Below are 14,009 nucleotides of genomic sequence, written 5' to 3' on the forward strand. Positions count from 1 at the left end.
GTGTGTGTGTGTGTGTGTGTGTGTGTGTGTGTGTGTGTGTGTGTGTGCGCGCGCGTGCCTTCATTTTGCTTCATTTTTTTCTTTAACCTAAGGAGAATTCTGCCAAGAAATGTTTACATTCTTCTTTTCTTCTATTGTTTGTAAATAGCCTCTAAGGAGCTTGAAACACATTTTCCCTTGCTGATTTTTGTCCTTTTCCATTTTGCAGGTTCTGAATTCTCTTTATTTGTGTAGAATAAAGTTTTGATTGACTTGACTGGGTTTTGCTTTTAAAAAAAGAAATTGCTAGCCTGAATGGCTAATGGAATTCATGATGGGACAGGGAGACTTTCACCACTAGATCTCTGATTCAAGTCTGCCCCAGGGGAAATAGTTCCATTCATGCATGAATAAGAACTATTCACATGAGCAAACGTTGCTAGATCAAATCCTAGGTTGTTAGTGACTGAAAACTGTTACCCTCTGATGTCTGTTTGGTAGTCTAATTTAACTGGTTTGCTACAGATCCTCTTCAGTGGAAACGCCACAGCCATTCCAGAAATTATTATGCTTATTATAAATGGACATATAGATATTTCTTCTCCCCTTCAGTTTAATGTACAATTACATTAACTTAAAGTAAAACTGGAATCCTTTTGTGGTTTTGTTTGTATTGCCTATTCCTGGTACCTCCATTCCTCCTGCCCCTCTGCCAGTCCCAATCCCCCAATTGTCTGATTCTCTGTTTACACTCACATTATCTCCTCCTGCCCTGTCTTAATGCTCTTGTTATGCCCCACCCTAGATTCACAGATTCCAAGACTAGAAGGGACCATTGTGACCATCTAGGCTGACCTCCTGTGTAACACAGGCCATAGAACTTCTCCCAAATAATTCCTAGAGTGTAACTTTCACTGACAATTTATAAATCAAGATTGGATGTTTTTCTGAAAGTTACACTCTAGGAATTATATGTCCATTTTTAATAAGCATAATAATTTCATAAGCAAAATAATTCAAAATAATTAAATACTGTTATTTTGTCATCTTTGCTTGGAACCTTCATGAAATGACTGATAATTTTACGAAGGGCTGGTAACAGCACCCTACATTATTAAGGTTGCCTGGCCCTTCCCGTTATCAGACCCTGTTTTCAGTTGCTTGTCACTTTGCCAAACTTCAACTTTGCCAAACTTCAACTGTTTAGGCTGAAATTTTGAATGCTGAGTGTTTTGCCTTAGGCTGAATTATTTTAGAAATTTTCAGCCAAAACAGTTTAACCTTTTCTGAGAACGAGGCTAAAGGAAAATGGGGTGTTTTGGAAAATTAAAAAAGTTCTGATAACCTTTTTTGACACCTCCCTTTGGAGCAGGGACTTTAAATTTATCAGGGGCATGGCTTTGTGTCAGTGATGTGCCTTTTGCTGGTCACATAAAAATCTGTCCAAATTTGGCTAAGTTATAAATCTTTGGAAAATTGCAGTTCACACATGCTCAGAGACATCTTAGAATTTAGCAGCTAAAATCTCTGAAGATACCTTCTCACCCAAGTGCTTCAGCACTCCTAGTACTGACCAGACTGAATGTGCTCCACTCGCTTACAGCTCCTACATGTGATCAAACTGCACATGTGCCATCCCACAGAGCAACTGAGCATACTTCATTCCAGGGGAGAGTGGTGAAAACCTGTAATTGTAGTTCCTGGATGTTCTGGGCATCAGAGCACCAGAACTGAGAGAAAGGAGTCTGCCTCTCCTGTGCTCCCAGTGACCCTCCGCCTGCTGCCCTGGCAGCATGGAGGAACAAGCTGCCTGATTTGAACACCAAGAATATAACAGCTGAAATGGGAAGAAGGGAAGGAGACTGGTGAGATTGGAACTATGGACAGGGGAGGGAAGAGAGAAACTGTGACTGGGAGTTGTGTGTAGGGAGATGTGATGAAGTGGGAATTTTCCTACTGTTTTGTATGAATACTGTGTGTGTGCCTCAGTTTCTGTTATGTGTTGCACAAGTGTCTAGGTGGTGGGACAAGGGTGTGTGATCATTGCAGAGACCCCTAGAGGGCAGGTGTGACTGCCGTCTAGCTGCCTGGGCCCAGACAATGGCTGGATATTCTGTAGGCCCATCCTCTGCCAAGATGCAGCCAGCTGCAACGTGTTGGAGAACAAAGAGAGAGGTGGAGACCAGGTGACCAGTTTGTCTGGGAAAGAAACAAAGGATGGAGGAGTGGCAACTAGGCATGACTGAAGGTGGGCTCCTGGAAGCTGCTCAGTCTCCTGGTTTGGGGCTTTGGGGGAGAGCTCTGGGTTCTGGATCTCCCCAACATGGACTTTGCTGAATCTTCCTGTTTTCTGTGCTAACAAGAACGGTTCTATGCGGTGTTCCACATGACTAATAAACCCTTCTGTTTTACAACGCTGGCTGAGAGTCACTGCTGACTGCAGACAGTGGGGGTGCATGGCCCCTTGGGGGGGTGTAAGGCTTCCCCCGGTGTCCTATTCAGGTGGACTCACTGCAGAGAGCTCACAGCATGAAACAGGAGTGCTGAACTCTTCGAGGTCAGACCCAGAGGCACTGAAGCCAAGGAGGCTTGCCCTAGTGAGAGTATGCCCTGAGGGGTTGTCACACTACAAGAGTGTCTTGTCTGAACTTCATTCAGAGCAGTTCCAGAGTACCGAGCCCGTTCACGCACGACAGGAGGTACTGGGACTAGTTGAGCAGGGAGACTGGACCTGAGAGCCTGGAGGAGGGGAGAACTCTGACTGGTTGATTAGAGACTAGGAGCCAGGAGAGGCCAAGGCTGAGGGGAAGAGGAGGCTGCTAATGGTTGGGCAAGAAGACAGGGACTGGGAGATGGTTAGGAAACTGGTGGAAGAAGCTGAAGAAGGCCCGTGGAACTGGTTGGTGGTGGTGGGAGAAGGGGAACCTTGAGATCAGCTCAGGAGCTATGAGGAGAGTGGGATTGGCTGGACAAGGAGCCTGGGACCGGGAACCTGTGTCGAGGAATGGGGGGGTGGGACAACAGGGGAGACATTTTTTGATGAGGAACTGGCAGGGAGGCCTGGGACTGGCTGTGCAATGAGACTGAATGTGGGGAGGGGAGGAGACTGGGAGTTGGGGGTAGCAGGAGATTGGGACTCAGACAGTGAGCCTGGAGGGGAGACTGGGACTGGTTGGGGAAGGAGACTGGAAGTGAGGTGAGAAGCCTGAGTGGAGACTGGAGAATGGGCTTGGGACAAGGAGCCACAAGTGGGGAACAGATAGGACTGAGATGGGAACAGATTGGGGGGAACAGGCAGAAGGGTCTGTGCACTCTAGAACACACTCTCTTCCAAAGCCTGGAAAAGAACCCAAGATTCCTGAGTCCCAACATTCCTCTGCTGTCAGCAAATATCTGTGAAACCCACTGGCAAAGTGCATGTCTCATCCACTCCCTCTGGTGCTGGGTCCACACAGAGGATGACAACCTACTACTTCTGTCAGTTATTCCATTGGCTCAAGTGGCAGAGATTGGTGAGTGCAGGGATCAGCAACCTTTGGCACGCGGCCCACCAGGGTGCTTACCCTGGCGGGCTGGGCCGGTTTGTTTACCTGCCGCATCTGCAGGTTCGGGCTATCGCGGCTCCCACTGGCCGGGGTTCGCCGTCCCAGGCCAATGGGGGCCAATGGGGGCAGCGGGAAGCAGCCGCCGGCACATCCCTTGGCCTGCACCGCTTCCCGCAGCCCCCATTGGCCTGGAGCAGCGAACCGCAGCCAGTGGGAGCCACGATCGGCTGAACCTGCAGACGCGGCAGGTTAACAAACCGGTAAGCACCCTGGCGGGCAAGTGACCTGAATCTGCATTTTTTTTATGAAAAGTTTTCAGCCAAAAACTTTCACCCAGCTCTAGTTGGAAGGCGTGTAGTGAATGAGATAGCTGATTTCAGGAAGAGAAAAGATGGTCTTATGGTTATGCAGCTGAATGTCACACTGGAGAATTGGATTCTACCCCTGCGTCTAGCACAGGGCTCCTACTGAGCAAGTCACGTACACCAAACTTGTCAGACGGTGTCACTAATTGTGTGTTCTTCATTTACTGGGTGCACAGCTTGGAATCTGATTTGCAGAACTGCCGAGTACTCACAGCTGCATCCAAAGTCAATGGGAACTGTGCTTTGAACATATATAGTGTAAATACTGCAAAAAGAAAATAAGGCCCTATGCTTCTCAAACGGGGCACTGTGACCAGGGACCCCATGATGCCAACTGGTAGAGGGCAAATGGTGTGCATAGGATTTTAAAAGGATCTCCCGGGTCAGATATGTGCATAATAGTTAACCGATGTGTGGCATGTGAGGTCTCTACTGAGAGCCAGCAGCCTGTTGGGTCATTGTAATCATTGTGAATGTATGTACAGATAATATTTAAGGACTTATGTATCTATACTAAAAATTATATTCTTAAGGTCTTGGAGTTATGGCAGATCACCAGGATTTATCATACCTGCTGCCTGAAAGGAACATTTTCAAGTTAACAGACCCCTATCTCCCTGTCTGGTCATTTGTGTATTGTATGCCTCACAATATATGCCTATTTGCATCCTAAGCCGGGGTGGAATGAAAGATTGCAAAATCTACAAAAGAGAAAAATTTCAGGGTGAACAAACTGCAGAGGGGTGTCCTGCTTATGAACAAAGATTGTTATGGTATATCTTGGGGTGCAAGGAAACACACGGAATCTTTCACTCAGGCAATCTGACAGCATGTCATGGAAGGAAGGTCATAGCCAGCCTGTATAGCGTAGCAAGGATTTTGGGTGAGCAATACTCTACAAGACATGGGAGAGTATCTTGTCTATTAAGTCTAGGCTCTAAAATGCGTGTTATGTTTTCATAGGTAACCATTTGTTTCCAATACTTCTACTTGCTACTACTTGAATCTCCATGTTTTGTTAAGTAAACTTATGCTTGATTTAATTACAAACTTATCTCTAAGTTCTGTGTGTTAAGCAGGGGGGTGATCTGGGGTGGACTGGAACACGGGGGTTTACTGTTTATTTGGAAGCAGCAAATCTATGATCAGTATGAATGTCCAGTGGGCCAGGAGCTAGACACTCCAGGGAGACACTCGGAGGATTCAAGGATTGGGGTGTGCCTGTTACTCACCTGTCGAGTGACAGTGGGGCCTGCGAGACTGAGAGAGGAGGGCTTGTGTTGCCTATGGCCAGTGGAGTATGGGAGTTGACCCACAGCAGGCACAGACAAAGCTTCCTCACGCTAAGGGCAGGTGGTTGTGAGGTGCCCCCAGGAAGCATCTCAGGCACGCAAAAATGTGTGGACATTTTTTACCTTAATCTATGCCTCTATTCCCCGTCTGTAAATAATATTACACCCTTGCCTCTCAGGGGTATTGTGAAGATAAATTCATTAATGTCTGTGAAGTACTCACATGGGTAGTGATGAGCGCCATGGAAAAGCCCATGAGGAGATGGATAATTCTGCTTTCAGAGCAGAGTTTGAATAGTGTGAGGTAAATAAGTCGTATGGCTACACATTGAACAGGGAGGATAAACCAAATATCAAATAGTTGCTCATTAAGTGAGCGCCGTCCATCCTTTACACAGAATGAGACAGAATGAGACAGGGGTCCTGTGGGAAAAAAATGTCCTGATGTAGTTAGAGTGTGTCGTAATCTGTATACACATGGGGACTGAATTAAGGTTGCACAGGAAACCTCCATTCTGGCATTTCCTAACTTTGGAGGACTTGACTTTGCAACCCTAATAACGTTTCTTTAGCATAGTAGTTCGTATGTAATACGTAAGCACTAGAGCCGAGCGAGAACAGGATTTTCCATTCTATGAAAAATTCTAAGATTTTGAAAACTTCTTTTTCTGTAGAGAAAAGAAAAAGAAATCTCACAATTTTTCACAAGATGGAACAAACAAATCTTCCAGGAAAGCAGCCCAGGAAGCCAGCCAAGCAGGGAGCCAAGCTACTGAGAAGCCTGGAAGCTGGGGCTCGCTGGGGCTCCCAAGGGCTTGTAGGCTCTCAGGTGCCACTCAGTCCACCAAGCAGGCTACTGAGGAGTCAGGAAGTCCAGGCTCCCCAGCAACTCGCCAAATGGAGCTTGTAGGCTGGCAGGAAGGGCTCTGTCAGAAACCTGCCTGATTTTCATTGGAATTTTGACATTGCCCTGCAGAATTGGTGTTTTCTGACAGAAAAATGTTCCGATAGAAAATTCCCAAGCAGCTGTAATGAATGTGTATATTTAATAACAGTGATGTACAGGTTGACTAGATGCTCACCTTCTCCATGTTCTCACCACAGCAAGTTTATGGTACCTTTATTAGCTGCCTCAGACCACTCAGCGGACCCAGATGCATTTTCTGCTGGTAATTCTTACAACATATATAGCTTCAAGGCTTCAAAAGAACCGAGGAGTGAGAAGCCACTAAAGCAGTGGTGCCCAAACTTTTCCTCTTGGGTCCCCTGCTTACCAGTAATGGAATGTGTCCATATCCCTCCCTGGCCGGGAGCGGAGTCATGGCTGGGCCAGGGGCCGGAAACGAGGGCTGGTGGCTGAGAGTGGGGGCTGGGAGTCAGCAGTCGAGTCACAGCTGGAGCCAGGGCAGCAGCTGCGGCCGGGGGATGGGACCAGAGATGGGGCTGGAGCGGAGCTGGGGGCGGAGTGGGGCTTGGTGGCACTCCCTCCCTGCCCCCCATAGAGTCTGGCCTGAGCCCCACCATGTCCCCTTGGACGTTCCTCCGTGCCCCCCTATTCAAGCCTTGATGCTTCAGACATTTCCACACAGCTCTAAAAGCAGGTTTCACACAGCACTGAAGAAGAAACTTTGATGCTTAATACAGCTAACTACATGATATAAAATTTGCACACTAAAAGGGCCTGCTAAACACACCCACAGCATTAGCTGAAGTCAGAGAGTTATGGGTACTATGCACCTGGGTAAATTAAGTCTTAAATGTTTACTATGTATAACACCAGTAACTGAAGTTTCTTGCTACTAATGCAATTGTTAACTTACACACCTTTTTAAAAAATAGTAATCAAAGTACCATGTTTTCACAGCAAATAAATGTCCCTTGCTTGATTACTAAAGGGAGAGATACTAAACCAGTTTGTAATCTCTTGCTTGTATTTTCTTGCTCGTTAGCAGGGTCTAGTTAGTACTTGTCCTCTCTATACAGAAATACATAACCAGTTTCAGAATTAATTGAATCTAATGGCCAGTTCCTGGCAAGTCCCAGTGTCTGTTCATGACTTACAACTGGATAGGACGAGGGGAGCCAGGCCCTTCAAAAAGTCTCTATGTTTCAGAAATTCTCTGCGTAAAAAATAATCTTTTGGTCATCGTTTTGTGTTTTGAGAGATCACATCAGCAGTTTTCTTGGCTGATACATTGATTGATTGTCTTGCTGATCTAATAACACATCACCATCATAGCATGAGAAGAAAAGAAATGTTTAGTCTTCTTGGCAACTAAGTGCAAACGCTTTCCAGAATATTGCTTTGCCTTGAATGAAATGGCTTTTGGCCAGTGACTAATTAGAGTAAAGGGCTGTGCTTGTGAATTATGCATGTACTGTAGAGTTTACCCTAGTATTGTTTAAACCACAGCATATACTTCTACAAATAAGGTTGTTGTTCAAATGGATGGGACAGTCCTTCTGTGGATGATATACTCTACCAAGTGTTTGTGCTTTAGTGTAACAAATAGCTTAACTACACATTTACAAATGCATTCCTTGTGTAGTACTGCTGTGGAAGGAAATGCAGATGGAAGTAATTTACATCTTGTTCAACTTAGACACAACAGACTTAGTAACAATAATAAATATAGAAATAATGTGAAAAATGTTGCTTGCAGTGAGGATTTACAATATTTAAGATTGCTCAGATTCTGATGGTGCTAATCACACTCTTTTCGCCTACCCAGCAATTGCTGAGTATACAGGAAGAATTAAATAACAAAAAATCCGAACTGGAGCAAGCAAAAGAAGAACAAACACATACACAAGCCAGGCTTAAAGTTCTTCAGGAGCAGGTGAGTGCTTACATTGAGCATAATCCTTATTTAGGACTACACCGGAGGGCCTGATCCTGCACCTTTGAAATCAGTGGAAGTTTGGCCATTGACTTCATTGTGATCAGTATATGATCTTATGTGACCTGTGTGTGATCTAATGAGCATATACAAAGGTTAGTTGAAGTTAATTGATAGTATAGTTTGGGGAAACATCGTCAAAGTGAAATTGAACTCTGTCAGTTTTGCAATATCAGATGTTTAATCTCACATCTTGTATAACATTTTCTGTTATGTTCCTCCACACAGATACCTGTGATGTGTGAATGTTTTGTATCTGAAAACAAATGAATTTTGGGAGAATTCAATATACCAGCAAAGCAAACATATTTCAAAAAAAGCCAGCTATTTCTTTTAAGACTAGTAGTGAGGAAAATGAGTTTAGCATCTCCTGTATTATTCATACAGACACATGTATACAAAGGACTGAATCATGATGACATAAAAAAAAAAATCCCCAGTGCATCAGTGCACTTATCTAACTGTGGTGAGAAGCAAACCTTTTATATACTCTGGAAATCTGATCGTTTCATTTTTGCTTTCATTGATGCTGAAGTGCTGTATGACATTGATAAGTGTATTTGAAAATATTGTCTAATACGCAGGGCAAGATGGATCGTTGCACAGCAAAGGAAGATCTGTGCCTGTTTGTGTAGTACTGGAGATGAAATACTGTGTTGTCCACACACACCGAGTATACAAATAAATGTTGCGTGTCGACAATTTGATTGTGGAGACAATAGTTACAACTCCATAGTTCTTAGCTGACGTAGACAGTGGACTGGTTTTTGATTGATTAATGTAATCTAGTAAAAAAAATTCAGAAGTGTACAATGTAAATTGTTTAGATGGCAAGGATTCAAAAAGTCTATGGTTTTCACAATTTTAAAAAATCCTTTGGAATTTTTGAATGTTTATATATTTTTATAGTTATGCACATCGGAAGTGTCGTCAGATGCAGTTGGCACAAATATACTTTATAATCTGACAATCCAGATTTTGCAAAATAAAGTTTTCACTTAAAAAAAATATTTCTAGCGCTTACGGTTGCAAAGATAACTTTCTAAATGTGAACTGATATAACGCCAGCTTAGACAAAAGGGTATGAGGAAGAATGGATTTGATTACAACTTTTTTGGCACCTAAAACTTCAGATGAGAAATGGGCTAAGGGACCTGCAGGATCTATGTAGTATATAGGAAACATAAATATATATATAGGGTATTTTAGGTCTCAATTTTACCATATGTTAGTAGTATTAAAAGGACAGCATTATAAAATATTCTTTTAAAATATTTTTACTATAACACTCAAAATATTATAAAACATATAGGAAGATCTTACAATCTGACAACCACCATAGTGCAACTATGTGTTTTCATTGCAAATATCTGTGACATGCTGAATATTGAAAATCAGGGGCAGAGTCAAATAAATGTGAACATTTAACATCAAAATAATAGCACAGGGGCTACTGGATTGATTGTATTATACATTTTTGTATTACATTCAGCAAAACCCGCTATTTTTAAAAGTTAAATGAAAGCTGAGACAGAATTTCCAGCCTGTTGCACTGAAGTGCCACAGAAACCAAAGTTCTTAGTGCAGAATTTTGATCCAGCTGGGCTTTGATTGTACTCGTAAAGATTCTGGTTTTTTTTACACATGGATTACCTGTAGAATGATCCTGTAGAACAAATGCCCCCCTCCCCCAAAAAAACCCATGGACGTTTCAGTACACTGCTAAAGTGGTAACCCTTCTGCTTTCCTTTCAGGTTCATGCAGGGTAGCCCCTTGGCAATTGCTGGCTCCAGTTCAGTGCGATGCGTCCGCATGCTCTTTGCTGATAACCACACTTGCCATTGAACATAGAGCCTGCCTTTGGGGTAGGGCAGCTCCTGTTTTTTCCAATATTGTATGTTTTTCCAAGGTTTCTGTTACTATATTATACCATTTAGGATATAAGATAAGAATATAATTTAAACCGAAACAAAAAAAATATTGGAAAAAAGGGATGTTACCCTTTGTGTGTCTGCACCTAGGTGTTTTTTCCTTAACATTTTCTACTATTGCTACCCCAGTGCAATGGTGGGAGTCTAGTGTAGACAACGCACCAGTGGCCACTAGCATTTTATCCTCTGTGCTGTGTAACCCTGCTCAGAGCAGATGACACAGAGGTGAAAATGGCCACAACTCCCAATGCTGTGGCTACACTAGAGTTACCCTCTATGAAACTTAGCAGTGGTGGTCATGGGGTGGAAAGTTTTTTGGGGGAAAAGTCTAGGATACATATTTACCTAGAGACAGATTCCAGTCTCTAGCAGAGTGAGAGTGTAGTTCAGTGGTGAATCTGAAATCATCAGTAGAATACATGCTGTGCATCACACAGGGTAATAGCCAGTGAGTGTAGGGTGGCTGCACTTGGTGAACCTGAAGAAGGGGTGGGTAAAGGTAAGTAAACATATGAAATTAGCTAACCTCCCCTGCCCTTTTTATTTTGAGCAATGAGCTGGTTACCTTAAACAACATGCTGAGCTCCCTTTCAGACAAGAGCCTGCTCTTCAGACCTCTTACTCGTGTGAGTGAGTCCAGCGGTACTCAACAGGACTGCTCGAGTAAGGATGACTTGTGTCATTAAGAGTGTGCAGAATCAGGATTGAAATTACTAATTTTTGAGTTACCACAGAATATAATTTAATATAAAACTTCATAACTTTGGGACTTCGTGGAAGTGATTCTCTTGATCTCCGAAAGGAATCAACTGTTCACACCGTCGCCTCCTAGTGACCATTTGTGCAGTGTTGTGGTTTTAGAGTTGCTTGCAGGGCCAGCCTTATGGGTGGGCGATGTGGGAAAACACTCAGTGTGCCGTGGTTAGGGGAGCACTGTGGTCAAGAGGCAAGGAGCAGGGTGGGCCTGGGGTCCGAGGCTGCAGAAGGGAGCTCAGGGCAATGGGGGGGAAGGAGGCAGCCTGGGCCGGAGATGATGGGGAGTGGGAAGCCCAGGGAGGCAGCAGGGACCAGGGGGAATGGGGGGATATATGGGGAGGTAAGTGGGGACCAGGGGCGGTGGGGGGGATGGATGGGGAGGCAGTGGGAGTCAGGGGGGATGGGTGGGGGGATGGATGGGGAGGCAGTGGGGGCTAGGGGGGATGGGGGGATGGATGGGGAGGCAGAGGGTGCCAAGGGCAATGGGGAGTGGGGGAATGAGGGAGGTCTAGGGGGTCTGGGGTAGGCAGCAGGGGCCAGGGGAGATGGGGGGGATGGCTGGGGAGTCCACGGAGGCAGCAGAGGCCAGGGTGGCTGGGTGGGGAGTCCAGGGAAGCAGCGGGGGCCAGGAGCAATGTGGAGGATGGATGGGGAGGCAGCGGGGGCAAGGCACCCCAAAATACAAGTTCACCCAGGGCGCCATTTTCCCTAAGGCCAGCTCTGGTTGCTTGTCGTTTCATGGAAGTGGTGCCATATTCATATGGAATGCATTGGACTGCTCTAACTATAAATAGCATCTGTTCTGAATCAAACATACTGGTGTCCATTTTTACCACAATTTTAGGATTGTTCTCACACAATAAAGCATTTGTGTTAGGTAGAAAAGATATCTCTTATAACAACTGCTACTTCCTTAGTAAAAACAGGTTGAAACAAAGGCATACAGCAGAAAGAGCTGTTTACTCCCCCACTCTCATTTTGAATAGGTTAGAATAAAGGCCTACATTTTTTAAAGAAATACACACACCTAAGTGCAAATGCACTTTGTTCTGCATGCTCACCTTAAATCCCCAATTCATGCAAGCATGTGAAGGTTGAAGTGGTACATACCTGTCTGTGTGGGTTCATCCGTAGATTGGATGTGCAGATATCTTTGAAAATTTGGCCCAAAATATCATTAGGTAATTTCTTAAATCTTCTGATAGTGACTATTTTATAATCTCCCATGAAGTAATCCTGAATTTCCATTAAAAATCTCATTTACTTTAAGAAAAAAAAAAGTTTTGCTTCAGAGCACCTGTAGTGAAATTGGCAGTGTCTTCCCAGTTCTTCCTCCCGATAGCTAAATAAATGAGTTCCATATCTCTTCCTCCTCCATCATACTCAGGAGCCGTGTCAGTTATCTGTATACTTCCTCGAGAAGGCAATATACAGGAGCACTCTGACATTTTAAACAGCTCAGAATATGTCATTCAAAAGTAATCATAAGCCAACACTATTTAGCTAGTGGCAACTTGCAAACACTGCAAAGCTTAAATTAATAGCAACAAGAATGGGAAATGAAATCATTTATTCTTCTTGAGAGCCAATTTTGTACACTTTTTATGCCTTGAAACTGTTTTCTAATCTTATTATTTAAAAAATAATGATCCAGTCTTATTATTTTCCTTACTCCCCCCTACCTAAACTTATCAAGCCTTAAATATGTTGGTTTCAAAATGGCTTGAGCAAAAACTAATTAGAATTATATGCTCCATCTGTTTTTCTCATTGGAAGCTTTATAAAATGCTACTTCAAATAAATCAAAGATAACTGTGTGAAATACTCAAGTAATGTTCTTTGTGTGGGTTTTTTTGTTATTTTTGTTTTGTTTTTGTTGCTTTTTTGTTTTGTTTCTTTCTTTAAACTTTGCAGTTAAAAAGTGCCAAGGAGTTAGCAGAGATCAACGGCCATGACGAATCTCAGGCAAATGTAGGTACAGCTCTATTTACATTTTATTATTAAAGGTTATAGAATGGCTTACTGGTTTAAGGGCTGAGGTTTCAAATGCCTACTTTTCCTGCAGCGACAAGTTCAAATCCCAGCAACTTTCATTTCAAGGTAGTTAAACTGAGTTCCGTACAATTTACTTTGTGGGGTTATTTGGATGAAATGTTAACAGCCAAGGTTCTGCCTGCTCTCTATGGATGTTAACGGTACCATGGCAATTTTTGTAAGAATAATATTTTGCCTTAGTATCCTGGTGCCCAGTACTCTTCCTTTCTCAAAATGTTTTACAGGAACATATATATTTAATTTAATTTAAATTCTATAGGAAATTATCAAAATGTTTCGTGTCAGCTTATGTATAATATAGTCAAAATGTTTTGACTTGTATATTAATTATAATATAACAAAAGTCAAATTGATAAAATACAAAATGAAACATTTAAATAAGGTTTGTTACCAGGGAAGCCACCTCCCATGCACCCCCTTGTGGCCTGAACTTCCTCTCCAGCACTGTGCCTCAGTTTCTCTTCTTCAGGGCTCCTTAATAAACTCCACACAGACCTTTGGTCCAACAGTATCCCTTCTCCCAGGGTCTAACTTACTGACATAAAACTGAAAACAAAACTCTGTTGTCAGGCTTCTCTCCATCCCATTTCCACTGGATTCTGTTCTCTGCAGCTCTTCCTGGCTTTAGCAGGCCATTCTCAGCACTACCTGCCTGGAGATTTGATCTGCTCCCCTGGAGTCTGCTCTGTCTTCAGCCCTATGACTCTGGCTTCCAGGCTCAAACCCTTCCCCATGGTCAAGGATAGTCTCTTTCAGGAGCTTCTTGCTCTCTGCAATCTCTGCCACAGCTTCCTCTCTCCGTTTCCTGTTCCCCTCTGGCTCTCTATCAGGACCAGCTGCCCACTATCTGGCCCTATCCAGAGGCTGCTAATGAGACACAGGTGGGCTGGACCTGTTCCTTCTTAAAGGGCCCAAGCCACCCAGTTAACAAGGTCATTTCAGAATTTTTGTTTTGAAGTAAATTTTAAAATTTTGACTTTTTGTTCTGATTTGGGATGAAAGGATGTTTCAAAATATCAGCATTCCCCTCAGAAGGGAAATTCCATTTTCCAGCCAGCTCTGCTTGATGCCCATGTGCACCTGGCAGTGATGGGGCATCGATGGGTAAAGAGGTGCATTGTGAATATTTACATCCCAAAGGTCTCCCTCTTGAAGTTGGATCTATATGAACACAAAGGTTCTCCTC

General features: G+C 43.6%; 1 protein-coding gene across 3 annotated transcripts in view; it reads left to right on the forward strand.

Moving 5' to 3' along the window:
* LOC112103180 (ecto-NOX disulfide-thiol exchanger 1) overlaps positions 1–14,009 on the forward strand; it is a 490,675-nt gene that overhangs the window by 440,118 nt on the left and 36,548 nt on the right. For all 3 annotated transcript variants that reach the window (XM_026650334.1, XM_026650367.2, XM_026650284.2), the window contains 2 exons: positions 7,914–8,021; positions 12,683–12,739. In XM_026650334.1, the coding sequence (XP_026506119.1) occupies positions 7,914–8,021; positions 12,683–12,739 (165 nt within the window). The remainder of the gene's footprint in view (positions 1–7,913; positions 8,022–12,682; positions 12,740–14,009) is intronic.

Source organism: Terrapene carolina, unplaced genomic scaffold (assembly GCF_002925995.2).
Source record: "Terrapene carolina triunguis isolate 2854851 unplaced genomic scaffold, T_m_triunguis-2.0 Scaffold17, whole genome shotgun sequence".
NCBI lineage: Eukaryota > Metazoa > Chordata > Testudines > Emydidae > Terrapene > Terrapene triunguis.